General features: G+C 64.6%; 3 protein-coding genes across 10 annotated transcripts in view; 2 read left to right on the plus strand and 1 right to left on the minus strand.

Annotated features, from left to right (window-relative positions):
- ATP6V0A1 (ATPase H+ transporting V0 subunit a1) overlaps positions 1 to 3,176 on the plus strand; it is a 30,186-nt gene extending 27,010 nt beyond the window's left edge. For all 5 annotated transcript variants that reach the window (XM_032202969.1, XM_032202964.1, XM_032202965.1 and 2 more), the window contains one exon: positions 1,279 to 3,176. In XM_032202969.1, coding sequence (XP_032058860.1) covers positions 1,279 to 1,372 — 94 coding nt within the window. In that variant the 3' untranslated portion in view covers positions 1,373 to 3,176. The remainder of the gene's footprint in view (positions 1 to 1,278) is intronic.
- Positions 3,177 to 8,681: 5,505 nt separating this feature from the next.
- PDK2 (pyruvate dehydrogenase kinase 2) lies at positions 8,682 to 15,719 on the plus strand. Of its 2 annotated transcripts, none has more exons than XM_032202689.1 (11): positions 8,682 to 8,807; positions 10,074 to 10,215; positions 11,584 to 11,655; positions 11,870 to 12,054; positions 12,928 to 13,017; positions 13,334 to 13,411; positions 13,515 to 13,591; positions 13,694 to 13,792; positions 13,890 to 14,012; positions 14,891 to 15,004; positions 15,110 to 15,719. In XM_032202689.1, exons 1-11 carry the CDS (start codon positions 8,690 to 8,692, stop codon positions 15,248 to 15,250), a joined length of 1,239 nt encoding a protein of 412 aa, XP_032058580.1. In that variant the 5' UTR covers positions 8,682 to 8,689; the 3' UTR covers positions 15,251 to 15,719. The 2 variants fall into 2 exon arrangements, with proteins under 2 accessions (XP_032058580.1, XP_032058581.1); XM_032202690.1 differs by having other exon boundaries at positions 13,890 to 13,997.
- Positions 15,720 to 16,260: 541 nt separating this feature from the next.
- On the minus strand, positions 16,261 to 22,581 carry SAMD14 (sterile alpha motif domain containing 14). 3 transcript variants are annotated; one of them, XM_032202701.1, is made up of 10 exons: positions 22,499 to 22,581; positions 21,676 to 21,730; positions 20,411 to 20,547; positions 19,857 to 20,151; positions 19,677 to 19,764; positions 19,269 to 19,343; positions 19,017 to 19,173; positions 17,672 to 17,785; positions 17,408 to 17,563; positions 16,261 to 16,730 (listed from the first exon to the last, which is right to left on the minus strand). In XM_032202701.1, exons 2-10 carry the CDS (start codon positions 21,716 to 21,718, stop codon positions 16,575 to 16,577), a joined length of 1,221 nt encoding a protein of 406 aa, XP_032058592.1. In that variant the 5' UTR covers positions 21,719 to 21,730; positions 22,499 to 22,581; the 3' UTR covers positions 16,261 to 16,574. The 3 variants fall into 3 exon arrangements, with proteins under 3 accessions (XP_032058592.1, XP_032058593.1, XP_032058591.1); XM_032202702.1 differs by having other exon boundaries at positions 19,857 to 19,956; positions 20,411 to 20,568; XM_032202700.1 differs by having other exon boundaries at positions 20,411 to 20,568.
- Between the last annotated feature and the right edge of the window lie 866 nt (positions 22,582 to 23,447).

Consider the following 23,447-nt stretch of genomic DNA (forward strand, 5'->3'; position numbering starts at 1 on the left):
TTAAACTTTTTCACTGGTTTTCTAACCTTACAACAGCCTCTCCTTGAGCTTTGGGTATCCAGTTGTGGCCAGTTGTAACTGAGTCTGTCCAAAAGGAGCTTTTGGGTGTCAGGGCCAGCTGGAACAGTTAATCATCGGGGTTAAAATTTCATTTACAGTGGGTTCTGTGTGAGTCAGATACCCAACCGGCTGCCTCTTATTTCCCTTTGCTTACAGAACAGCCACTTAGTCACAGGATACTTATGGAGATTATCAGGGTTCCTGAAAAACTGGAGCGTGTTGGCAAGGAGCCCTTCCTCCCCCACGGAAAATCCTGTTCATCCTAGGGATTCCTCTGCAGGGAACTCTCTGCTTATCGGCATGAACAGGCAGCAGAACATATGAGCAAAAAGCTCTTTTTATGAGTTTCACTCCTGACTCCTGAGCTCTGCTGAGAAACCACTTTTTGCCAGCTGCAGCACCATCAGCTTTGGACTTTGCCATGGTTCTCAAACTTGGAAAAAATAATTAGAGTGAGATTTTTCTGCATTTATTCTGCTAGAATAGCTGTACAATCTGCTGCCTCTTGATTCCTGCAGAGACTTAAGTTTTTTAGTGGGCCACGCAGTGGAAAGTGTTGCTCATGAGGCTCCTTGAAACACCGTGCTTGTTTTTATTGTGAATCATGGGATTATTTTTTTTCTCTCCCTATTTAGCTGTTGCTGACCATTGGACAGTTCTCGAGCATAATGCTTTTTTTAAACCGAGTTTATTAGGGGAAGCAGGCAAACAAGGCGAAGTTAATGTTCAGCTTCAGGCAGCAGGCACATCTCTAGCTCGGGAGAAGGAGTCATGTGGGCAAAAACCAAATATGCTTAAGTAAATAAACAGAAGCAACCGATGGAGGAAGTCAGAGCGCAGCACCGTGCGACTGAGCTTTGTTGTGGTGAAAATGTGAACTTCAGTAACATGGTCTTATAGGTAACGTGATCTTATAGGAAATGCTGGGTGCTTTTAGGTGCTTCTAAGTGACACCACGGTTCAGGAGTTCTTATTTTTGTTGCCCTTATTGCCTGTGGTGCTGGGATCAGTACCTTGACAGTTTTCCTCTGATCCAGAAACGTCAAACAAACTGGGTTTTGTGCCAGCAGCTGAGCTACATCATAATCCTACTTCTTCCTCTTTAAAGGCTTCTTTTTATGGTCCATAAACAGCTCCTTTTTAATGGAGTTCCTGCTAATCTCCAGCTCTCGTGAGAGATCTGCCTTTCTAATGAGTGCTCGCTCTGTTCTCTTGCAGGATTGAGTTCCAGAACAAGTTCTACACTGGCACTGGGTTCAAGTTCCTCCCCTTCTCGTTCGATACCATCCGCGAAGGGAAGTTTGACGATTAGAGATCCCTCTGCTCCAGCAGTGTTACCCACCTGTGATCTATGCCTAGTACTGTCCCGTGTGTCTGAGTTGCATGTACTCCTCCCCTAGTGAAAATAACTTATTGCAGCAGCCTCGAGTGTTATCGTGGAATTTCCAAGCCGAGAGCTTTGGCATTCTCGGGTACTGAGTGACACTGGATCAAAGAAACTGCTCCTTCCTTAAGTTTACTGCTGAAGATATGAAGTGCATGAAGTGTCGGTGTGGTGTGTAATAGTGTCCTTCTCGTGTTGTGAGCTTCCTGGCAGGCTTATCAGGGCAGCATGAGAAAAACGCAGCTACAGCTGAGTGGGCATAAAGGCACACGGGGAAGAAAAGGCAACTTCAGCTTGCGTAAAGCTTGCTGCTCAGGAAAAGAGATTTTTACAGGGAGCTTTGCATGTGGATCTGCGTGTCTCTGCCTCTGATTAAATTATGAGCAATGGGCAGTTCAGGGTGTGCTTCTCCTACCTCCAGTGCTTCCACATGTGCAATGTTTTTTTAATCTGGCAAAAACAACCTCTTACCCTTTGAGATTCAGCTCTTCTCTGACCTCTGGACAAGGCTTGAGGTGCTGGGATGAAGGGGCGCAGCTCAAGGGGCCTCAGCTAAGTGTGGGGTGGTTCTCTTTGTGCCCTAGTGATAGAGAAACACCTGGCCTTTGCCTGGCTTGTCCTTGGGGAAAAAAAAAAAAAAAAAAAAAAGCCGGTTTCTCTCCTTCATGGAGAGAAGATGCTCCTTTAACCAAGCATCTGCATGCTCAAATATCCCAGGCAAAGCCCTGTGCCTGGTTCTGCTGCTTGTTTCTGGAGTCTGGTGAGCACGGGGACTTTGCTGCTAGCCCAGGCCTGTGTGCAGGTGCCTTGGGGCCAGCCTACACAGCTCAGCCTAAAAACATGACTGGAAAGATGGACAGAGAGAGACTGGGTGTTTTTGGGACAGACGTGGGGTACATTGGGAAGTGCTCTGGTGTTCCTTACAGGTACCACGTGTCCCCAGTGCGCGGGGCTGCCTGTGCACCTCGTGGACATGGTCCAGCTGTAAGATACCTACACGTGCCAGTTGGACTGTCGTGGCTGTCTCATTTAAAAACAAAGCCCCGAGGCTGCAAAGCCCTCAGAGGTGCTGGCCCATCCAGCTGACCCCTTGTGCATGACGGCAGCGGGAGCAGCTTTTGCAGGAGCAGAGGTCCCGGTGCCTACGCCGTTGTGGCAAGGGTACGCTCATGGTCTAAGAGGCCCATCAAGGGAGAAGAGAGGCTGAGTCTTCCCCAAAGGGTCTTCCCCCCCCAAAAAAAGTCTCCGTGGCAGTGGATTCTCTGCCGTATTTCCCCACTGCAGCCGTTGCTTTTTCTCCTGTGCAAGGTGAGCTCTGTTTTGCCCTCCTCACCGTGACGTAGCTGTAGGAGCAGTGAGCTGTGTGTGTGTCTGTGTCGTGTGTGAACGTGTTGTCGTTAATTGTCGCAGTGGATCTGGAGTATTTATGTATGGACAGCGTAGAACAATAACAAGAATCATCGTAACCTGGATCTGAAGCAGAAATGCCACGCAGATAGGGGAAAGGGGAAAGGTGTGTGTGCACTTGGTGCAGATGGTGTCACGCGTGCGTGCGGAGCTGCACTTCGTCACCTTCTGGGCCACTGCTGTGTTTACAGGCAGACCTTGCTGTATGTTTACAAGGGTGTTTGCAGAAAGACAACATCAAAATGCAGCTGGAGCAGCGACCGCAGTCCTGCCCAGGTGGAACGTGTTGCTGATGGTCACTATAAATTAAACTAACTGCACTACCTCTGCTGTGGCCTCTCCTTCTTTCCTCCCCCTGATGCTGGGGAGGCTTCGGGGGAGAGCGGGGCCCTTAAAAACCTTCCTGCTCTGCGTTTTTCTGTCACCTTGGTGGCTGCTAAGAGGAAAGGGGATGAGAGAGCAGGCCTGTAAAATGAGAGCAGCGTGCCCGTGCCCCTGCTGGAATGTCTCCGTGCTTATAGCCCCGCTGCCCAGCCTGAACCCAGGCCAGCTGGGGCACAGCAGGGCTGCCTCGGCTGCTCCCTGCGAGAAGCACACACGCAGGAATTACAAACTAAACCTTGATTAAACCCAGTTTTTGCAGATGCCCTTTCCACGGGGCTGAGGCAAACAGAGCCCCCCGGGCCGTGTTTACTCAGGCCTTTCCTGCAGGCTTGGAGCTGCCTGCGGGTTTTTTTTTCCAAATGCGCAGGAGGAGCGGAAGGGAGGTTGCCGTGGGCTTTGGGGTTGATTGTGTTTTCCAAGCTGCTCCAGCTTTGCTGTGCTTCTGTCTCCTAACGTATTGGTCGAGGAGCGGGGTTGGGCAGCCTGAATTTGGCCGTGTCCCTGGAGCTGGAGGCTCCTGCCCCACGCAGGGACGTGGTTCCCCCGCTGCTCTGGGTGCCAGCTGTGGCCAGGGGCTGCTCTCCCCTTTCACCCCTTCCCCTGCTCCCTTGCACCACTCCCCCAGCGAGCTCTTGGTGCGCAATCCAAATATTTCTGCCCGTTTCCATAGCTCTGCTGGGCTGCTTTCAGGGCTGGCAGCGGAGGGGAGGCTGCGGGGAGCCCTGGCCTCATTTCGGAGGAGCCCCGAGCTCGCCCTCCTCCAGCAGCAGGGGTCGGGGCTGTCCCTCGAGCCAGGCTCTGCCCTGGGCAATGCCCCCGGGGGGGTGAGGTGGGTGCCCTCCCACAGCCCCCCCACGGGAGCTGGGTGCCACACCAGCACGGGTTCCCCTTTGTGCTCCTGGGGGGGGGGCTCAGCTCTGTGCTTCTCCCCCGGGGATCCCTGCAGGGGGGGGGGGTCCAGGAGCGCCGGGGCTGCCTTTGCTCGCCGTTTTCATTCCGGGGGGGCTACAATGGAGCCCCCTCCACTTCCACCGATGGAGACCAAGCCCAGGGCCGTGGCCCCGTCTCCTCCCCGGGCAGGGCAGCGGGGGCGGCCCCGGTTCCCGGCTCCGGGGCTGGGGGGGGGGGTGCTCGGGCCGCTTCTTCCCCCGGTTCCGCCGCCGCTGCCCGGTCTCGCAGTGCCCTCTGCAGGCTGGAGCTGCCCCTGCTCGGGACCGGGACCCCCCCCCCTTAACCCCTGGCCGCCGGTGCCGGTCCCGGTGCCTCCCCCGAGGCTGTGCCCAGCAGCGCAGCAAGCGAAGCCCCGAGACCCCCACCCCGAACCCCCTCCTCGGGGCCATCCTACGGCAAAGCTGCTCCAAGCAGCCGCAGGCTGAGCCCCCCGGTGCTGAGCCCCCCGGGACCCCCTCCTGGGGCTCCTTCGGTTTGGGGCTACGGCACTGCCCTCACCGGGACCCCGGTTCTGGGTTCCCAGCCAAGCCCCCGCTGCCCGTACCCCGTGTCCGAGCTGCTGCTGCCCGGTGGCACGGCCACGCTCAGCTCAGCACCTCCTGGGCCACTTCCCGGGGGGCTGGCACCGGTTTCTCCCCCCGGTTCGGCCTCCCCGACCTGCGGGCAGGGGTATCACAGCATGCAGGAGGCCACCAGCACCAGCTCCTCGTCTCCTTCGGGGCCAACCGGGGGCTCAGTGTCCCCCTCCACCAGCTCCACAGCACAGCCTGAACCTCATGGAGCCCTGGGGATGTGCTGGTTTGGGACCCCAGGGATGTCACCAGCACGATGTGGCTTCCCCCAACCCGTCCCCAGGAGCTCAGCCCAGTGCCCATGGAGGATGCAGGCGGCCGCGGTGCTCCCCAGCAGGGTCGGGGTGTGCGGATGCCCCTTACCACGTGTCGGTGATGGGCTCATAGCTGAGGACCTCTGGAGCTGCAAGGAGCAAGGGGGGAGCTCAGAGGGGCCCAGCGCAGCAGAGCCCGGTGCAGGATTGGCCCCGTCGTGGTGCTTACCCATGTACTCTGGCGTGCCCAGGATCTCCCACACCTCCTGCACCGCATCCACCCGCCGCGAGAGCCCAAAGTCCACGATGTGGATGTCACCCGGGGGGCTGCTGCGGGTCTGCAGGATGTTCTGGGGCTGATGGGCAGCGGACGGCATCAGCATGGTCCTGCTCCCACCCCTGCCTGCAGCCCCCAGCCCCGGGCTGGTACCTTGGGGTTGAGGTGGAGGATGCCGTGGTGGTGCAGGAAGGCCACGCTGCTCAGGATCTGCCGCAGCAGGCGCACGACGTCCTTCTTGGTGAAGGCTTCGTCCTCCTCGGCCACGCGCTGCTGGAAGATCTCCCCGCTGGCGGTACTGGGAGCGGAGCCACGCGGTGAGCGGCCGGCGGAGCGGGCAAGGACCCCACGCAGCCACCGCTGGGGGTGAGCAGGGACCCCTCAGCTCCAGGTCCAGCATCACCGCTCGGGGTGACGGAGCGGGGCATCGCATCCGAAAATCAGAGGCTGCTCCCCACGGGGACCCTGCTGCCCATGCAGGACCCAGCGCTGCGGGAGAAGCAACCCAGGAGCCACCCCATGTCCTCTAGGGGCCCCCGCAGCAGCTCAGAGGTGCCAGTCCTCGCAGCCACAAGTGTCACGAGCCAGCAGGCCTCAGCTGCGGGGCTGCCTGGGGGGCTCAGCCTCCATCTCCACCACCAGAAAGCACAGACCCGGCTCCGTCAGCCCGGCAGAAACCACAGGGCTGAGCGAGGCGCTGCGGGACCCCCAGCCCCTGCCTCTCACCTGCCACAGGAAGCGCAGGCGGACCCAAAATGGCAATTCCACAGCTGCTGGCCCCAAAATTTCAGCATCGGTGCGAGCAGCGTGGAGGCCTCAAGGGTTTTGGGGAGGTCAGGGTGTGCAGGGCTGCGTGGAGGCGCGCTGCTGGTCGCAGCTCGAGCACGCGGCGCTGCCAGGAGCTGGGCACCGGGCAGGAGGGGACCCAGCTGCCTGCGGGTCCCCGGGGGGCACTGGGGACCCCAGGACCCCCGCTGTGGGCAGAGCCCCGGCACACTCGGTGCCCCCAGTTGTAGGGCTGGGAGCTGTCCCCGTCCCCGCAGAAATGGGGAACTGGGGGTGGATTCTCAGAAGAGTGGAGGCGATGCTGACCGAGGCCCCGCAGGTGGTGACGACACCGCAGGCTCTTGGCAAACGCTTCCTGCCCTGGTGGGAACCGCTGCGGCCACCCGGGGGGGTGCCAGCCGAGGGGTCCCCCCCGCCCCGTGCCCCTCCAGCAGCCCTGCACCCCCCAGGCTGGCTCACAGCCCTTCCACCCGCGGGGCTGGGGCTGAGCGAGGCACCTGGGAGGGTGCAGGGGGGGCAGCACGCACAGGATGCCGGGCGCTTTGCTGCCCCTTTGCAGGACAAACCCCCCAGCCCCAAATCCTGGGCACCCAGGGAAGGCATAGGGAGAGCCCCGGGGCTGCACCTCAGCCCCTTCCTGCTCCCAGCTGAACCCCAAGCCCAGCTCCTGCCAGTCCGGGCTGCCAGGACCCTGCAGCATCCCTGGGGTACCTGAGCCCCCTGCACCCTGCTGCGTCTGAGCCCCCTGCAGTGTCCCCCTTAAAAGACAGATTTAAAATAGGGCCCCAGAAAATGCCTACAAAGCCCCTTTCTCCCATCAAAAATTGCCCCCAAAGGAAGCCTTTGGGTACAACCCTAATCCTAACCCTAAGCCTAAACCTAAACCCAAACCCTAACACTAACCCTAACAATAAGACTAACCCTAACCCTAACCCCAACCCTAACCCTAACCCTAACCCTAACCCTAACCCTAACCCTAACCCTAACCCTAATGACCCTAACCCTAACCCAAACCCAAACCCTAGAACCTAACCCTAACCCTAAACCCTAACCCTAAACCTAAACCCAAACCCAAACCCTAACCCTAACCCTAACCCCTGCTTCTTCTCCCTTTCCAAACAACCCTAAATGTAACTGTAACCAGAACACTGAGCCGAACCCTAAGAAGGACCCTAGAAAACACGTATGGCTTCACTTTCTTCCATCAAAAAATGCTCCCAACGGAAACCTTTGGGTACACCTGAACTCCCTTTGGGAGCCTTCATTGACCCCACAGGACACAGGGCTCTGCGCCTTCTCTCTTTCCAAAGAGCCCTAAACATATGCGTAACCGGAACACGGAGCCAAACCCTAAGTGGGACCCTAGACAATTCGTAGGGCACCACTTTTGCCCATCAGAAATGCTCCCAAAGGAAGCCTTTGGGTACACCTTGTGGTGTAAGTGGGAACTGGAGGTAGGACCGGAGCACACCTCCAGCCCAAATGCTGCCCGCCCCCAGGGCGGAGCCCCGTCTCCCTGAGACACGCTTGGAGTCACTGCAGCTGCTCCTAAAAGATATATAAGATAAAATATCATATAAAATATAATATAAAATATAATATAAAATATAATATAATAGAGAATAGAATATAAATTAGCTCAAGGGAGACGGGATGGTAGGGAAGATCCCATCGGCATCCCATCCCATCCCCCTTGGTTGGGGTTATTGGGGGGTCTCCCCCCGGCTGGAGTTATTGGGGGGGCTCCCCTTTGTTTCGGGTTATTTGGGGGGGACTCCCCTTGGTTGGGGTTATTGGGGGGGCTCCCCCCGGATGGGGTTATGGGGGGGACTCCCCTTGGTTGGGGTTATTGGGGGGGACTCCTCCCGGCTGGGATTACTGGGGGGAGGCTCCCCTTGGTTGGGGTTACGGGGGGGGGCTCCCCCCGGTTGGGGTTATTGGGGGGGGCTCCCCTTTGTTTGGGGATATTGGGGGGGGACTCCCCTTGGTTGGTGTCATTGTTGGGGCTCCCCTTGGTTGGGGTTATTGGGGGGGGCTCCCCCCGGTTGGGGATATTGGGGGGGAGTCCCCCTGGTTGAGGTTATTGGGGGGGCTCCCCCCGCTTGGGGTTATTTGGGGGGGCTCCTCCCGGCTGGGGTTATTGGGGGGGCTCCCCATGGTTGGGGTTATTGGGGGGGGCTCCCCGTGGTTGGGATTACTGGGGGGACTCCCCCTGGTGGGGGTTATTTGGGGGGGCTCCTCTCGGTTGGGGATATTGGGGGGAGCTCAGAGCGCCGCCCAGGCCATCGCGCTACACTCCGGCCCCCAAGGGGTTAAACCCGGCCCGGCTCCGGCCGCGAAGGGGTTAACGAGTTTGGGGGGAGGGGCGTGGCCAGAGGGGCGTGGCGCGCCTAACCCCGCGGGGGGGGGAGGGGCGAAGAGGGGGGGGCGGGTCCGGCGGGCTCTGATTGGCGGCGGGCGGGCCGTGACCGGTGGGCGTGGCTAAGGGGGCGTGGCGCGGGAAAGGGGCGGGCGCGGGAGCTGGGGCGCGGGGGCGCGGCGGCGGCGGGGCCGGGGGCCGGGGGCCGGGGGCTGGGGGGCGGCGGCGGGCGGCGGGGTGGGGGGGGGGGGCACCATGAGGCTGCTGCGGTGCCTGCGGAAGCGGGCGGCCCTGGCGGGGGTGCCCACCTACATCGAGCACTTCAGCAAGTTCTCGCCCTCGCCGCTCTCCATGAAGCAGTTCCTGGACTTCGGTAAATAGCCCCCCCCTCCCCCCCACACACCCTCGGGTGCTGCCCCCCCCCCATTTTGCCCCCCCCTCGGTGTACCCCCAGACCGGGCAATGGAGGAGGCCCCCTCGGCAATAGTTGGTTCTGTTCAACCCCCCCCCCCCCCCCCCGGTAAACAGCCGGTGTCCCGCCCCCCCCCTCCACGTAGTAACCGCCCCCCCCCCTTAGTTACCGCCCCCGCCCCTAAATTACCGCCCCCCCCACCTCCCGAGGAGCACCCCACTAGGGTAGGAGATAGCCTGGCCTTGGGGGGGGGGGGGCTGCCCCTAAGGAGGGTCCCCCCCCCCGTAGTGTTAGGGTACAGGGAAACGCCCCCCCCCCCCTCCTCCGGTGCTAGGGTGTCCGGTTGTTATTTTGGGGGGGGGGTCCCCTGCGTGCACCCTCATTAGGATAGTAAGACCCCCCCCCCCCCTTGGAAAATACCCCACAGGTAAAAAGCTGGGCTAGCAAAACGCTGTCCCGCTTCGGGGGGGGGGGGGTCCTGCCCCCTCTGACCCCCCCCAGACCCCCTTTAGTTAACCCCCCCCCCACTCTTCCAGCCCTGTCCTGCCCCCCCCCCCCAATACATACCAGGCCTTGGGGGTCCCCCTCCCACCACCCCCGGCTCCCCAGGGGATGCCATCGCCCCCCCCCCCCGTGATGCTCCCCAGGGTGCCCCCACCTGTCTCTGCGTCTCTGTCACCTCCTGCCCCCCCCCCCCGCGTGGTTAATGTCAGGGCTATATTTATTTACGTCCCCCCCCCTCTTCATCCCTGCTGGTGGCTGCACCCTGGGGTCCCCTGATGCTGTTTTGTCCCCCCCCCCCCCAGCTCCTCCTGGGCTTCCCCCCTTTATGACCCCCCCGTTTCTCCAAGATGTGCCCCCCCCCCCCTTTATAGCCCCCTCCATGCCCCCACCAGGCTCTGTGCCACCCCCCGGTTGGGGACACGGCCACCTGGGGACCCCAGCGCCACCCCTGGGCGAACCCTCCCAGGCATGGGACGAGGGCGCTTCCAGCCCCAGCCCGCTCCATACTGGTCATACTGGTCCATACTGGTTGCCCAGCCTGCTGAGCCCAGCCCCGTCCCAGTGCCCTCAACCCCTTTAGGGTCTAAAATCAGGGACCTGCCGCGGTTCCTGCTGGCGGAGGGGATGAAGCCCACCTTGGGGGGCTTGGAGGGAGTTGGGGGGGGGGGAGGTCCAACGGGGTTCACCCACCCCCCCCCCCGTGCCCCCCACCCCCCCCCCCAGGGTCCAGCAATGCCTGCGAGAAGACCTCCTTCGCCTTCCTGCGGCAGGAGCTGCCCGTGCGCCTCTCCAACATCATGAAGGAGATCAACCTCCTGCCCGACCGCGTCCTGCGCACCCCCTCCGTGCAGCTGGTGCAGAGCTGGTGAGTGGGGACACCCCCGGGGGGGGGACACGCCACCACCCCTGCCACCCCATTGTCACCACCCCCCTCCACTGCCGCCACCCGGCCCCCCTGGGGTCGTGGGGATGTCCCCTGGGTGCCAGCGTGGGTCGTGCCGCTGCCAGCACGGGTCCCGCTGTTGTCGCCGTGGGTCCCACCGTTGTCACCGAGGTCCTACAGTTGTCACCGAGGTCCTGCCATTGTCACCACGGGTCCCACTGCTGTCACCCTGAGGGATCCCACCGCTGTCACCTGCCTGGGTGCCACCCCACGGGTCCCACTGTTGTCACCGTGGGTCCTGCCATTGTCCCCACGGGTCCTACTATTGTCCCCACGGGTCCCACTATTGTCCCCTATCTCCCGCCACTGTCCCCACGGGTCCTACTAATGTCCCCACAGGTCCCACCATTGTCCCTGAGCTCCCACCATTTTCACCCCAGCTCCCACCACTGTCACTGAGGTCCCACTGCTGTCACCCAGAGGGATCCCGGTGCCACCACCTGCTTGGGTGCCACCGTGGGTCCCACCGTTGTCACCATGGGTCCCACCACAGGTCCCGCTATTGTCCCCAAGCTCCCACCACTGTCCCCCCAAGGGTGACCCCACCGCCACCACCTGCCTGTGTGCCCCCACTGGTCCCGCTGCCACCACCGCTCCTGCCACCAGCTCTCGTCCCCAGCAGATCCAGAGGGCGCTGCTGGGGGGCGGGGGGGGACAGGGGGGTGGCACGGGGACGAGGACAAGGCACGGGTGGCACCCAGCCCTTTGGTGGCACGGGCTGCTGGCCAGCTTGGGGACACGTCACCTGCTGCCAGCACAGGGCTGGGAGGGGGTCCCCAGCCCCTCCGCAACCCCTCCTGCCCCCTGAAGGGGCCAAGCCAGCCCTGGTGGCTGGGGGGGGGGGCGCGGAGGGGTGTCCCTGGGGGTGTGGGGGACGGGCTCTGGGTGTCCCTTTAAGGGCCACGTCCCCCTGCCAGCTGGTGGCAGCTTGAACCTTCTCCCAGCGCGGCCACGTGATGGGCTGTTTGCTGGTGGCGTCCCCGTGCCAGCCCTGCGAGATTTGGGACCGGGGGGGGGGTGGCAGGATCAGGCCCAGCCCCTCTCCCAAAGCACATGAATTGGGGGGTGGGGGGGGGCACATCGCTGGGACCCCCACACCCACCGTCTGTGTCCCCAACGTCCCCAGGGCCACCGTGCTATGGGGCAAGCATGTGTCCCCCCCCTGCCCCCCTCTAGGGTGGCTTCATGGGGCAGCGCTCGCTCCGGGGGGGTGCTGAGCCCCTCGCCCTGCAGTGGGGACCCCCGGTGCCCCCAATTTCGGGGGGGGGAGGTGACCGGTTCCTTCCCCAGGTACGTGCAGAGCCTGCTGGACATCATGGAGTTCCACGACAGGGACCCCGAGGACCAGGCCACGCTGGGGCAGTAAGTGCAGAGGGGGGGGGTGACAACCCCGGTGTGTCCCCCCCCCTTGTCACCTCTGGCCCAGCCGCCACCGGATTCCACGTCGGGTTTTCCCCGATGCCTCCGATCCTTGAGAAAACCCGGAGTGGATCAGAGCCGTGCCGGGACCGGGTGTCCCCCCACCCCCCCCATAGCATTGTGTGTGTCCCCCCCCCCCCCTCCATGTCCCCGGCAGGTTCACCGACGCCCTGGTGACCATCCGCAACCGGCACAACGACGTGGTGCCCACCATGGCGCAGGGCGTCATCGAGTACAAGGACGCCTACGGGGACGACCCGGTGTCCAACCAGAACATCCAGTACTTCCTCGACCGCTTCTACCTGAGCCGCATCTCCATCCGCATGCTCATCAACCAGCACAGTGAGGGTCCCCCCAGGTCCCCAACGTCACCACCAGGTCCCCACCGCCACCCCCCGGGGTCCCCTCGGTGACCCCGAGCGCCACCGGCGTCACCCCGCGTTGAGCGTCCCATCAGCGGTCCCGAGCATCATCAGTCCTAAGTGTCTTGCCCGTGCCCACGTTGTCCCCATCAGCTCTGGGTGTCCCTGTCCCCTCTGGGGCACCCTGTCACCCCTGGGTGTCCCCTCTTGTCCCCAGTGTCACCCCTGCCCCGAGCGTCCCCAGCAGCCCCGTGCGCCCTGCTTGTGTGCTCAGCATCACCTTGTCCCTGGTGTCCCCAGCAGTCCTGAGCATCCTGCTCCTGCCCCTATTGACCCCATCAGCTCTGGGTGTCCCTGTCCCCTCTGGGGCACCCTGCCAGCCCTGGGTGTCCCCTGTCACCCCTGGGTGTCCCCTCTTGTCCCCAGTGTCACCCCTGCCCCAAGCGTCCCCACGAACCCTGTGCACCCTGCTTGTGTCCTCAGCATCACCTTGTCCCCATCATCCCCGGGTGTCCCCATCATCCCCAGGTGTCCCCCATTGTCCCCAGGTGTCCCCATCATCCCCAAATATCCGCCATTGTCCCCAGGTGTCCCCGTTGTCCCCAGGTGTCCCCACCAGCCCCAGGTGTCCCCATCATCCCCAGTGCTTGTGCACCTTGGCTGCCCCACATCCCTGTCCCCTGCGTGCCCACCCTGCCCCTGCACCCACCCCTGTCCCCACGTCACCCACCATAAGGGACCCTAAACCCAACCTTGGGCACAGCTGGGGGTGTGGGGGCACCAATCTGGGGGTCTTTGTGGGGTTATTTGGGGGTCCCCAGCGCTAACACCCCCCCCCCCCGCACCTCCCCAGCGCTGCTCTTTGACGGCAGCACCAACCCGGCGCACCCCAAGCACATCGGGAGCATCGACCCCCACTGCAGCGTGGCCAACGTGGTGAGAGGTCTGTGGGGCCGGGGGGGGGGTCGGCTCCCACCCCGCCGGGGGGGGCACGGCGTCAGGGAAGGGATCTGGGGGGGGGGTTCAGTCCCTTAAGGTCCCCCTGATCCTCTCCTTTCTCCGGGAGCTTTTAATCCGGGAGCCACCCGTGTCACGAGCTGGGCAAGCCTCAGCCAAGGGGTGCCTGGGTGTTTTGGGGTCACCCCGGCGGTTTGTGGGGTCGCTAAAACTGCAAAATATTTTGGGAGGTGGGGAAAAGGGGGGTCCCAAAGCCTTGGTGCCAAGCGTGCCAACCCTTCCTCCTCGCTCCCCTCCCGCAGACGCCTACAACATGGCCAAGCTGCTGTGCGACAAGTACTACATGGCCTCGCCCGACCTGGAGATCGAGGAGGTGAACGGTGAGGCCGGGGGGGGGTCCCCGCTATGGGGTCGGGGTTGGGGTCAGATTTTGGGAGGCTCGTTTGGGGCTGGGGAGGCCACTGACGGCGCTGTGCCCCGCAGCGAGCAGCCCCCAGCAGCCCATCAGCATCGTCTACGTCCCCTCGCATCTCTACCACATGCTCTTCGAGCTCTTCAAGGTAAGGCCGTGAGGACCCCAATGATTTTTTTTTTTTTTTTTGGGGTGGGGGGGGGGTGGAGGAAGCGTTTTATGGGGTCCCTAAACCGCCTCGCCCCCCCAGAACGCCATGCGAGCCACCGTGGAGAGCCACGAGAACAGCCCGCGGCTACCGGCCATCAGGGTGATGGTGGCCCTGGGCCAGGAGGACCTCTCCATCAAGGTGCGTCACCGACCCCCCCCGGGGGACACGGGGGGGGCGTCTGCCACCCCCTGCCACCCCCTGTCACCCCCTGTCACCCCCCTGTCCCCCCCTGTAGATGAGTGACCGGGGTATGGGTGTCCCCCTGCGCAAGATCGAGCGGCTCTTCAGCTACATGTACTCCACGGCTCCGACCCCACAGCTGGGCACCGGGGGGGCCCCCCTGGTAGGTGCCCCCCTGGTACGTGACACGGGATCCCGGGGCGGTGCTGGGAGGGGGTTTGGGGGGGGTTTGGGGGGGTTTGGGGGTGTTTGGGGGGGGTTTGGGGATGTTTGGGGGTGGCGTGGGGTCGTTCGGGGGCGCTTGGAGGTGGCACGGGGGCGTTTGGGGGCACTTGGGGGGTGGTGGGAGGAGTTTGGGGGGGGACATTTGGGCATTTGGGGTGGGGTGGGGGGGTTTGGGGTGGCATGGGGACATTTGGGGTGGGGTGGGGGGGTTTGGGGGTGGCATGGGGACATTTTGGGGTGGCATGGGGACATTTTGGGGTGACATGGGGATGTTTGGGGTTGCTCGGAGGTGGCACAGGGGCATTTGGGGGCACTTTGGGGGTGTGGGAAGAAATTTTGGGGGTGGTATGGGGGGGGCTTGGGGTTGGTGTGGGGTCACGTAGGGGTGCTTGGGGTTAGCACAGGGACATTTTGGGGTGGAATGGGCAGGTTTAGGGTGGCAGGGGGGCACTTTGGGGTGCTCGGCTGTAACACAGGGATGTTTGGGGGTGGCATGGGGATATTTGGGGGTGGCATAGTGAGGTTTGGGCTGGCGTGGGGACGTTTTGGGGTGCCTGGAGGAGCATGGGGACACTTTGGGGTGCTTTGGGTGGCATGGGGACATTTGGGGTTAACATAGGGAAATTGTGGGGTGCCTGGAACGGCATGGGGACATTTGGGGGCGCTTGGGGGTGCCATGGGGACCCCTGGGGTTGGCACGGGGATGCCCGGCGGTGCCACCTGAGGGTGCGCGCGGTGCCACTCGGGGTGGCGTGGGGAGGCGTGGGGGCTCCCTGGGGTGCCGACCCCATAACCCCCAACCCCCATAACCCCCAACCCCCAACACCCCAGGCCGGTTTTGGCTACGGGCTGCCCATCTCCCGCCTCTACGCCAAGTACTTCCAGGGGGACCTGCAGCTCTTCTCCATGGAGGGCTTCGGCACCGACGCCGTCATCTACCTAAAGGTGGGGGGGTCCTTCCCCGTCCCCTTATCCGGGGGGGGGGGGGGGGGTCGCGGGGTTTCGGGGGGGGTCTCGGGGCCGCTCCCCATCCCCCGGCTGTCCCCGCAGGCTCTGTCCACGGACTCGGTGGAGCGGCTGCCGGTGTACAACAAGTCGGCGTGGCGGCACTACCAGGCCAGCCAGGAGGCCGGGGACTGGTGCGTGCCCAGCACCGAACCCAAAAACACCTCCACCTACCGCGTGCCCTAGGCGTGGGGGGGGCTCCCTGCTGGGACCCCCCCCCGCCTCCAATTCCAAGCCTTGGTGGTGTTTAGGTACGGGGCTGGGGCTGGCGGCGGGGTCCCCTAACCGCAGCGCCCCCCCCCCCAGCACCCCCGTCCCAGGGAGGGTGCGACCCCGTGGGGGGCAGCGAGGGACTGTCCCGTCCCCCCCCCACAGCCTCCCAGTATGACCAGTAGCACTTTGCCACCCCCCCCCTCCAGCCGTGACAGGGTGGGGGGAGCGGGTCAGAGCCCCCCCTCCCCGGCTCCCTGTGCCGTCCCTGGCATTGCACTACTGAGCTGTCCCCACCCGTGTGCGCCCCCCCCCACACCCCATGCACCCCATAGGGTTGCCCCCCCCCCCAATAGGGTTGCCCACCCCCATATAGGATTGTCCCCCCCCCAGGCATGCTCTGACCTGCTCGGGATCCTGCCCCCCCCCCTCCCCACGCTGTCAGTAAATCGGATGTTGACTGAGTGCCTCTGGTGGCTTTTTGGGGACCCCCCCACTTCGTGTCCCCCCCCCCCCCCATGGCGGTCCCTTTTCCTGCTCCGTGCCTCAGTTTCCCCCTTGGGCTTCGGAAGAGGCTGGGGGCTTGGGGACAGTGGTGGCACTTGGGGGGGGGGGGGGGAGAGACAGATTTGGGGGCTGCAGCCATGCTCCGTGCCCCCCCCCCCAAAAAAAAAAACAGCCCCCCCCCTCCCCGCCAGGACCCCACATCCCAGTCAGGCTCACACTGGTTTGCACTGGCCCTTGATACCCTTTTATTTCCTGGGGTGCCCCCGTGCCGGGAGGGGCTTTTACCTGGGGGGGGGAGGCTGGGGGTGGGAGGGGTGGGGGTCAGCATTCGCTTACCGCACCCCAACTGGGGGTGTGCGTGTCCGGGGGGGGGGGGGGGTCAGGCCATGCACTGTCCTCGGCTGGTCCCGCACCACACCGGGGTGGATCTGGGGGGGGCAGCTGGGACCCCCCCCCAAAACCATGGACCCCTTGGGGTGGGGGGGCAGCCAGGGTTGGGAAGGGGGCATGAAATTTAGGGAGGGGGGTCCAACGTGCTGTTTGCATCCGGAATAGGGGCCCGGGGGGGGGGCCCAATCTGTGCCCATGGGGTGCAGGTGAAGGGGGGGGGGGACACGCAGAGGTGGGGGGGGGGGGACAGGGACACGCGTGCTGCTCCGTGCCCGTCTCAGCCTGGCACCGCGTTCCCTTCGCCACCGCCGCGTGTCCGGGGCCAGGCGCCCCCCCCATCCCCAGGGAGGGCAGTGGGTAGGGGAGGGGGGGCATGGGGGCTCTCCTGTCCCCCCCCCCCCAACTAGCTCCGCCGCTGCTCCTGGTCCTTCTTCTTCTGCTTCTCCCGCTGCTTCTCTGCCTTCTCCTGGGCCTTGCGCTCCTTCTCCACGGCCAGGCTCAGCTCCTTCAGCTTCCTCTTGAGCACGGCGCGGTCCTGGGAGCTGCCCACCCCCAGCGCCTGCCGCCACACCAGGGGCTGCTGGGGGGGGCCACACAGACCCCCCCACCAGGTCTTGGGGTGCCCGAATTCCCCTGGTCTATGCACCAGCCCCACAGGGATCTAGAACGCGGTGTGTTGGGCCACCTCCTGCTGCCCCATGGAGCGGTGTTTTGGGGTACCTAGAACCTTTTGGCCCTCGATGGGCACCTTGGTGTACGTAGATCCCACCCACATCTGTCCCATGGAGCAGCCTGTTGGGTTACCTAGAGCCTGCTGTTCTTTGATGGGGCTGTTGGGACACCTAGAACCCACCCAGACCTCCTGCCCCACGGAGCTGCCCGTTGGGGTACTTGGAACCCAACCAAATGTGCATCGTTGGGGGATCTAGAACCCGCCCAGATCTCTCACCCCATGGAGATGCCCGTTGGGGTACTTGGAACCCAACCAAGCGTTCCCCATTGGGCGATCTAGAACCCGCCCAGACCTCCTACCCCATTGAGCTTCCTGTTGGGTTACCTAGAACCTGTTACCCTCTGGCACGGCAGTTGGGCTACCTAGAACACAAGCTTCCTACCCCTTGGAGCACCCTGTTGGCACACCTAGACCCTCTTTGCCCCGTTCCTGAGCCCACGGGGGCACCTAGAACCCCACCCAGGGGCAGGGACTGTCACCCCCAGCCCCCCCCCCACCCCTACCTTGAGCTTGGCACCGTCGAGGTGCAGGAGCCGGGGGCCATCGACACCGTGGGCCGAGAACTCCTCCACGTACTGCTCCAGGTTGAGGCTCTCCAACCACTGCCCCACCTGCCGGCACGTCCAGCCCGCGGCGGCGCCGGGGGGCTCGTCCAGGAACTTTTTTTGGGGGGGGGGGGGGGGGGGAGGGCAGGAGGAGGGTGTTAGCGAGGGACGCACGACGCCGACCTCGCGCCCCACAACACCTTTGGGGTGGGGGGGTCTCACCTCGTCCGAGGACTGCGACAGCGTGTGGTAGGGGTAGGAGCACTTGGTGGCGGCGGGGCCGGGCAGGCGCGGGCTGGAGCTGGGCGGCGGGGACTCATCACTCAGCGTCGAGTCCTGGGGCGGCGGGAGGAGCGAGGGCTGGTGCCCCCAGAGCAGCCTGCGGCCCCCCACCCCCCCCCAACCCCCTTCTTGTCCTCCCCACAGGGCTGGGACACCCTAGGTGGCTACCAGACCCTATAAGGGCTTTGATGTCCCGATAGCTATCTTGGCCCTATAAGGGCTTTGATACCCCAATAGTTATCTTGACCCTATAAGGGCTTTGACACCCCGATAGCTATCTTGACCCTATAGGGCTTTGATGCCCTGATAGCTATCTTGGCCCTATAGGGCTTTGATAACCCAATAGCTATATTGACCCTATAAGGGCTTTGACACCCCAATAGCTATCTTGGCCCTATAGGGCTTTGATACCCCAATAGCTATATTGACCCTATAAGGGCTTTGATAACCCAATAGCTATATTGACCCTATAAGGGCTTTGACACCCCGATAGCTATCTTGACCCTATAGGGTTTTGATACCCCAATAGCTATATTGACCCTATAAGGGCTTTGACACCCCAATAGCTATCTTGGCCCTATAGGGTTTTGATACCCCAATAGCTATCTTGACCCTATAAGGCTTTGACACCCCGATAGCTAACTTGGCCCTATAAGGGCTTTGACACCCCGATAGCTATATTGACCCTACAGGGCTTTGATACTCCGATAGCTATCTTGGCCCTACAGGGCTTTGATACCCCAATAGCTATCTTGACCCTATAGCATTTTGACACCCTGACAGCTATCTTGACCCTACAGGGATTTGACACCCCGATAGCTATCTTGACCCTACTGGGCATTGATCCCCCTCCCTACAGCTACCCAACCCTATGGGTCTCTCATCCTCCCCCCATAACTGTCTTGGCTCTACGGGGCTTCGATCCCCTCCCCTAGAGCTACCTTGACTTTATGAAGCTTTGACTCCCCCCATAACTTCCTTGACCCTGTAGGGCTTTGAGCCGCTCGCCCATCGTTATCTTGACCTTATGGGGCTTTGATCCCCTTGTCTGTAGCCACACAACCCTATAGATTTCACCCCTTCCCCTATAGTTATCCCGACCCTATGGGGCTTTGTCCCTCTACCCAAACCCAAAGACCTTTGACCTCTTCCCCTACAGTGACCTCACCCACAGAACCACCGACCTTCCCTACAGCATCCCGGCCCTATAGGACTCCCGTGCCCTCCCCTACGCCCACCTGCCCCAACGGGGGGGGGGGGGGGTCGGGGACCCCCGGGCACCGACCTGGGAGGCGGATTTGGCGGGGCTGAGCCCCTCGTGCCGGGGGGAGCCAGCGGGCGACGCGGAGCCGGGGGACGCCAAGCCCCTGGCGCTATCCGAGAACCAGGAGAAGGGCAGGAACGGGGACCCCGAGGGGCGGCCGGGACCCTCCGACGCCTCCCTGGGGACAGAGCCACGTATTAGGGCCCTGGAGCCGCCCCCTCCCGCTGTATGGGGCCCAGCAGCCCCCCCCCATGACGGGTTGGGGACCCCCACCTGCTGCCCATGGACAGGCGGTTGCTGCCCTTCTCCTTGCGGCTCTTGCTGGAGGACGCCCGGCGGAGGGTGACCCTGCGTGGGGGGAGTGGGGTGGAGAGATGGGTGCCACGGTGGTGTGCTCCCCCCCCCCCGGCCCCATCAGCCCCCCCCAGCCCTCATTCCCTCTGTCTCCTTCCATCCTTCTTCAGGAAATCATCCCGTCCGTCCGTCCGTCCATCCATCCATCCATCCCTACGGAGACCCCCCCCACCTCCCTGTCCCTCCAGCCCCCCCTCCATTCATCCCCCCACCTTCCCCTTGCCCCTCACCCCCCCCCCATCCACCCATCTGTCCCACATCCACCCCTCCCCACCCCCTCGACCCCCCCCCAACCCCCTCAACCCCCCCCCCGGGACCGGGGCTCACCCCAAATCCAAGAACTTCCTCCGCGTCTTCTTATCCAGCCCCACGGTGGGGCTGGCCGGCTCGGGGGGGCTCATGTCCCTGCTGTCATCTGCAGGATGAGGACGGGGGGTGTCAGCCAGCGCCCCCTGCTTGGGGGTGCCTTGGGGGGGGGGGTAAAATTTGGGGGGCGGGGCTGCTCACCTTCGCTGTGCCGCTGGGGCCGTGCGTCGCGGCGGGCGAAGCCGGGCGAGCTGTCGGAGCTGGGGCAGGATTTGGGCGAGGGGGTGCCCGCCAGCCCCTCCTGGGACGAGGCGTTGGTGAGGGGCCGGTAGCGGCTGAGGGGGGGCGAGGGGGCCGGGGGGGGCTCCCCCAACGCCCTCCTCACCGCCCCCGCCTCGAAGGAGAACTCGGCGCCGCGGGAGAAGGGCGAAGGGGCCGAGAGCGGCGGCGCGGCGGGGGGCGAGCGGCCGGGGGCCACGGGGCTGCCCTCGGCTCCCTGGGGAGGGGGTGGGAGGGGGGGGGGCGGAGGGAAGAGGGAGGGGGGCACATGGCACGGGGGCGTCAAATCCCTGTGCCCCCCCCTCGTCCTCACCCATCGGGGGCTCTCCAAATCCCCCCCAGCCGGGGCTGTTCCCTGCGTGACGCTCCCTCTCCATCCCTTCCCCAAATTTTTCCCAAGGGGTGGGGGGGGGTGTCTGGCGCGCCCCAAATCCCTTCACCCCCCCCGGTTGCCAACCCCCCCCCGGGGGTCTCACCGCCGCGTCGAGCCCCTCCTCGCCCTCGGTGGAGCTGGCGCTGTCTCGCAGGCGGGAGCGGGAGGGTCGGTGCCGGCGGCCCTTGGCTAGGAGCCGGGCTCGAGCCTTCTGCAGGCTGCTGTCCAGGCGCGGCGTCTCTGGAACCACAGCGGTAAAATCTGGGGGTGAAAGAGAGACCGGGGCAGAGGGGGATGGACGGACGGACGGACGGATGGACGGACGGACGGATGGATGGACGGATGGATGGATGGATGGACGGATGGACGGGGAGGTGGGAGAGGTGGGGGGACGCAGATGGGGATGGGGATGGGTAAGGGGATGGAGCGTGGGGAGGGGAAGGGTGGGTAAAGGGCGAGGAGGTGGGAGGTGGGTGGACGGACAGACGGACGGATGGATAGGGGTAGGGGTAGGGAAAGGGAGGTGGGGATGGACAGACGGACAGACGGGTACAGGGAGGGGGGGGAGAGGGGGGCACGGATGGACGCGGAGGGTCAGGGAGGATGGGGACAAGACGGAGGGGTGGGGAGGGGCAGGGACATCGAGGAGGGAGGGATGGGGGAGGACAGAAAGGGGGTGGAAGAGCAGCGGAGGGACGGACGGACGGGGACAGACGGACGGGGTGGTCAGGAAGAGAAGGCCAGCACGGGGACAGGGAGGGGACAGAGGGACATGGGGACAGGGCAAGCACGGGACCAGTGGGATCCCAGAGGAGAGGGCAGGGGGCGAGGGGGGGGCGTTGGGGACACGGGGACGGGGGGCACCCCGGTGGGGTGGGAGGGGGACGGGGGGACAGAGAGAAGAGCTCAGAGGTGCCCGCAGTGGGGACCGGAGCTGTGGGGTGTCCCCAGGGACCCAACGTCCCCGTCACCCCCAAATCCTGGGGGGGGGCAAGTGGCACCCCCCCGTCCCGCTGTGCCCCAAACCCGGGGGGTGGGTGGCTCGGGGCAGTGTCCCCTGGTTGTCCCCGTGCCATGTGCCCCGTGTGTGTCCCCATGTCCCCATGTCCCCCTGTCCCCACCCCCCCACGTCCCTGCCCCCCCATCCCTGTGTCCCCCCCCCCCACCCACAACCACATCCCTGCACCCCGCCCCCACGTCCCTGCGTCCCCATGCCTGACCCCACAGGTGACCCCCCCCCCCAAAAAAAGGTGACCCCATCACCACCACAACACCAAGAGGGTGCAGGGGGGGGGGGGGCAGCAGGGGCAGCACCCCCCAATGGGTGCTGCCCCCCCCCCCTTTCAGCCCCCCCCCCCAGGGACTCACCGAAAACCTCATCCTCCGCGTCCTGCAGCTTGGAGACCGACATGGTGGGGCAGGGCTGGGGGGGGGCGCAGGGGGCAGTCAGGGACCGGGGAGGGGGGGGGTCGGTATTTTTTTTTGGGGGGGGAGGGGGGGGGTGTAAGGTAATGAGGCCAGTGGTTACGGGGCGGTCAGGAAGGGGTTAAGTCCCTCCCGATGTTTGGGGGGGGGTCCTCTCGGTGGGGGGGGGGGCTGCTCATGCCTTGGGGGCACCATTGGGGGGGGTGAGGGGGGGGGGGGCAGGGCTGAGCCCTGATACCCCAAATCCACCCCCCCCCCCCAAAAGGCCCCTCCCTGCCCCCAGGGAGGCCAGTGGGGGGGGGAGGGGGGGTGATACTGGGGGGGGGTGATACTGGGGGGGCTGTACTGGGAGGGGGAGTGATACTGGGGGGGCTGTACCGGGGGGGGGTGGTGATACTGGGGAGGGCTGTACTGGGGGTGGGGTGATACTGGAGGGGTTGTACTGGGGGGGGGGGTGATACTGGGGGGGCTGTACCGGGGGGGGGGATTGTACTGGGGGGGCTGTACTGGGGGGGGTGATACTGGGGGGGCTGTACGGGGATGGGGAGGTACCGGGGGGGCTGTACCGAGGATGCTGTCCCGGGGGGGGGCTGTCCCGGGGATGGGGTGGCACCGGGGGGGCCGTACCCAGAATGGGGCGGCCCCGGGGGGGCTGTCCCGGGGGTGGGGTGGTTCCGGGGGGGCTGTCCCGGGGCTGTTCCCTCCCGGGGGGTTCCGCCCTGGCCCCCCCCCCCCCCTTGCCGTGTCCCCCCCCCCCCCCACTCACCCGCTCTCCTCGGGCATCCTGGGCGCCTCCCGCCGCCGGGCCCGCGGCCGAACCGGGCTAAGCCGGGGGGGGGGGGGATGAGGATGGGGATGGGGGGGGGGGAGGTGAGAGGGGGGGGGGGGACAGGAACCCGGAAGCGGCTGGGGGAGGGGAGGGGGGGGTGGGATCCGCCGCCCCGCCCCGCCCCGCCCCGCCCGGTCCGACCCGGATCGGATCGGATCGGATCGGATCGGATCGGATCAGCCCGATTCGGTCCGGTTCAGCCCAGTTCAGCCCAGTTCAGCCCGGTCCGGCCCGGTTTGGCTCAGTTCAGCCCAGTTTGGCTCGGTTCAGCCCGGTTCGGCTCGGATCAACCCGGTTTAGCCCGGTTCGGCCCGGTTCAGCCCAGCCCGGCCCCGTTCAGCCCAGTTCAGCCCGGTTCGGTCCAGTTCAGCCCGGTTCAGCCCGGTTCGGTCCAGTTCAGCCCAATTCAGCCCGGTTCAGCCCGGTTCAGCCCGGTTCGGCCCGGTTTGGCTCGGTTCAGCCCGGTTCAGCCCGGTTCGGCCCGGCCCGGCGCGGTGCGCAGCGCGTGGTGCTGAACGGACAGCGCCCGGGGGCCCGCGGGCACGCGCACGGCCCGGGCACGCGCGCACACGCAGCCCCCCCCCCCCGCCCCCAACCCCCCCCCACCCCGCCCTCCCTTACCCCTGGGAATGCCCCGCCCCGCCCAGTGCTCCCAGTGCCCCCCCCCCCACTCCCAGTGTCTCCCATCCCGCCCAGTGCTCCCAGTGCCCCCTTCCCTCCCTCCCAGTACCCCCCACCACTCCCAGTCCTCCCAGTACCCCCCACCACTCCCAGTCCTCCCACTGCCTCCCACCACTCCCAGTAACCCCCCATCCCTCCCAGTAACCCCCCCACCCCACCCAGTCCTCCCAGTACCCCCCACCCCTCCCAGTATCCCCCTTCTCCT

This window comes from Aythya fuligula, chromosome 24 (genome assembly GCF_009819795.1).
Source record: "Aythya fuligula isolate bAytFul2 chromosome 24, bAytFul2.pri, whole genome shotgun sequence".
NCBI classification, from domain to species: Eukaryota; Metazoa; Chordata; class Aves; order Anseriformes; family Anatidae; genus Aythya; species Aythya fuligula.

Bases quoted from the DNA above. Each gene is read 5' to 3' on its own strand.
- PDK2 (XM_032202689.1), top strand. From the start codon at position 8,690: ATGAGGCTGCTGCGGTGCCTGCGGAAGCGGGCGGCCCTGGCGGGGGTG. The intron at 12,055-12,927 runs GTGAGGGTCCCC...GCACCTCCCCAG, and splicing joins CATGCTCATCAACCAGCACA to CGCTGCTCTTTGACGGCAGC. The intron at 13,018-13,333 runs GTCTGTGGGGCC...CCCCTCCCGCAG, and splicing joins CGTGGCCAACGTGGTGAGAG to ACGCCTACAACATGGCCAAG.
- SAMD14 (XM_032202700.1), bottom strand. From the start codon at position 21,718: ATGTCGGTCTCCAAGCTGCAGGACGCGGAGGATGAGGTTTTCG. The intron at 20,152-20,410 runs GTGAGACCCCCG...CCCCCTCCCCAG, and splicing joins AGGAGGGGCTCGACGCGGCG to GGAGCCGAGGGCAGCCCCGT. The intron at 17,564-17,671 runs GTGAGACCCCCC...CCCCAAAAAAAG, and splicing joins TGTCGCAGTCCTCGGACGAG to TTCCTGGACGAGCCCCCCGG.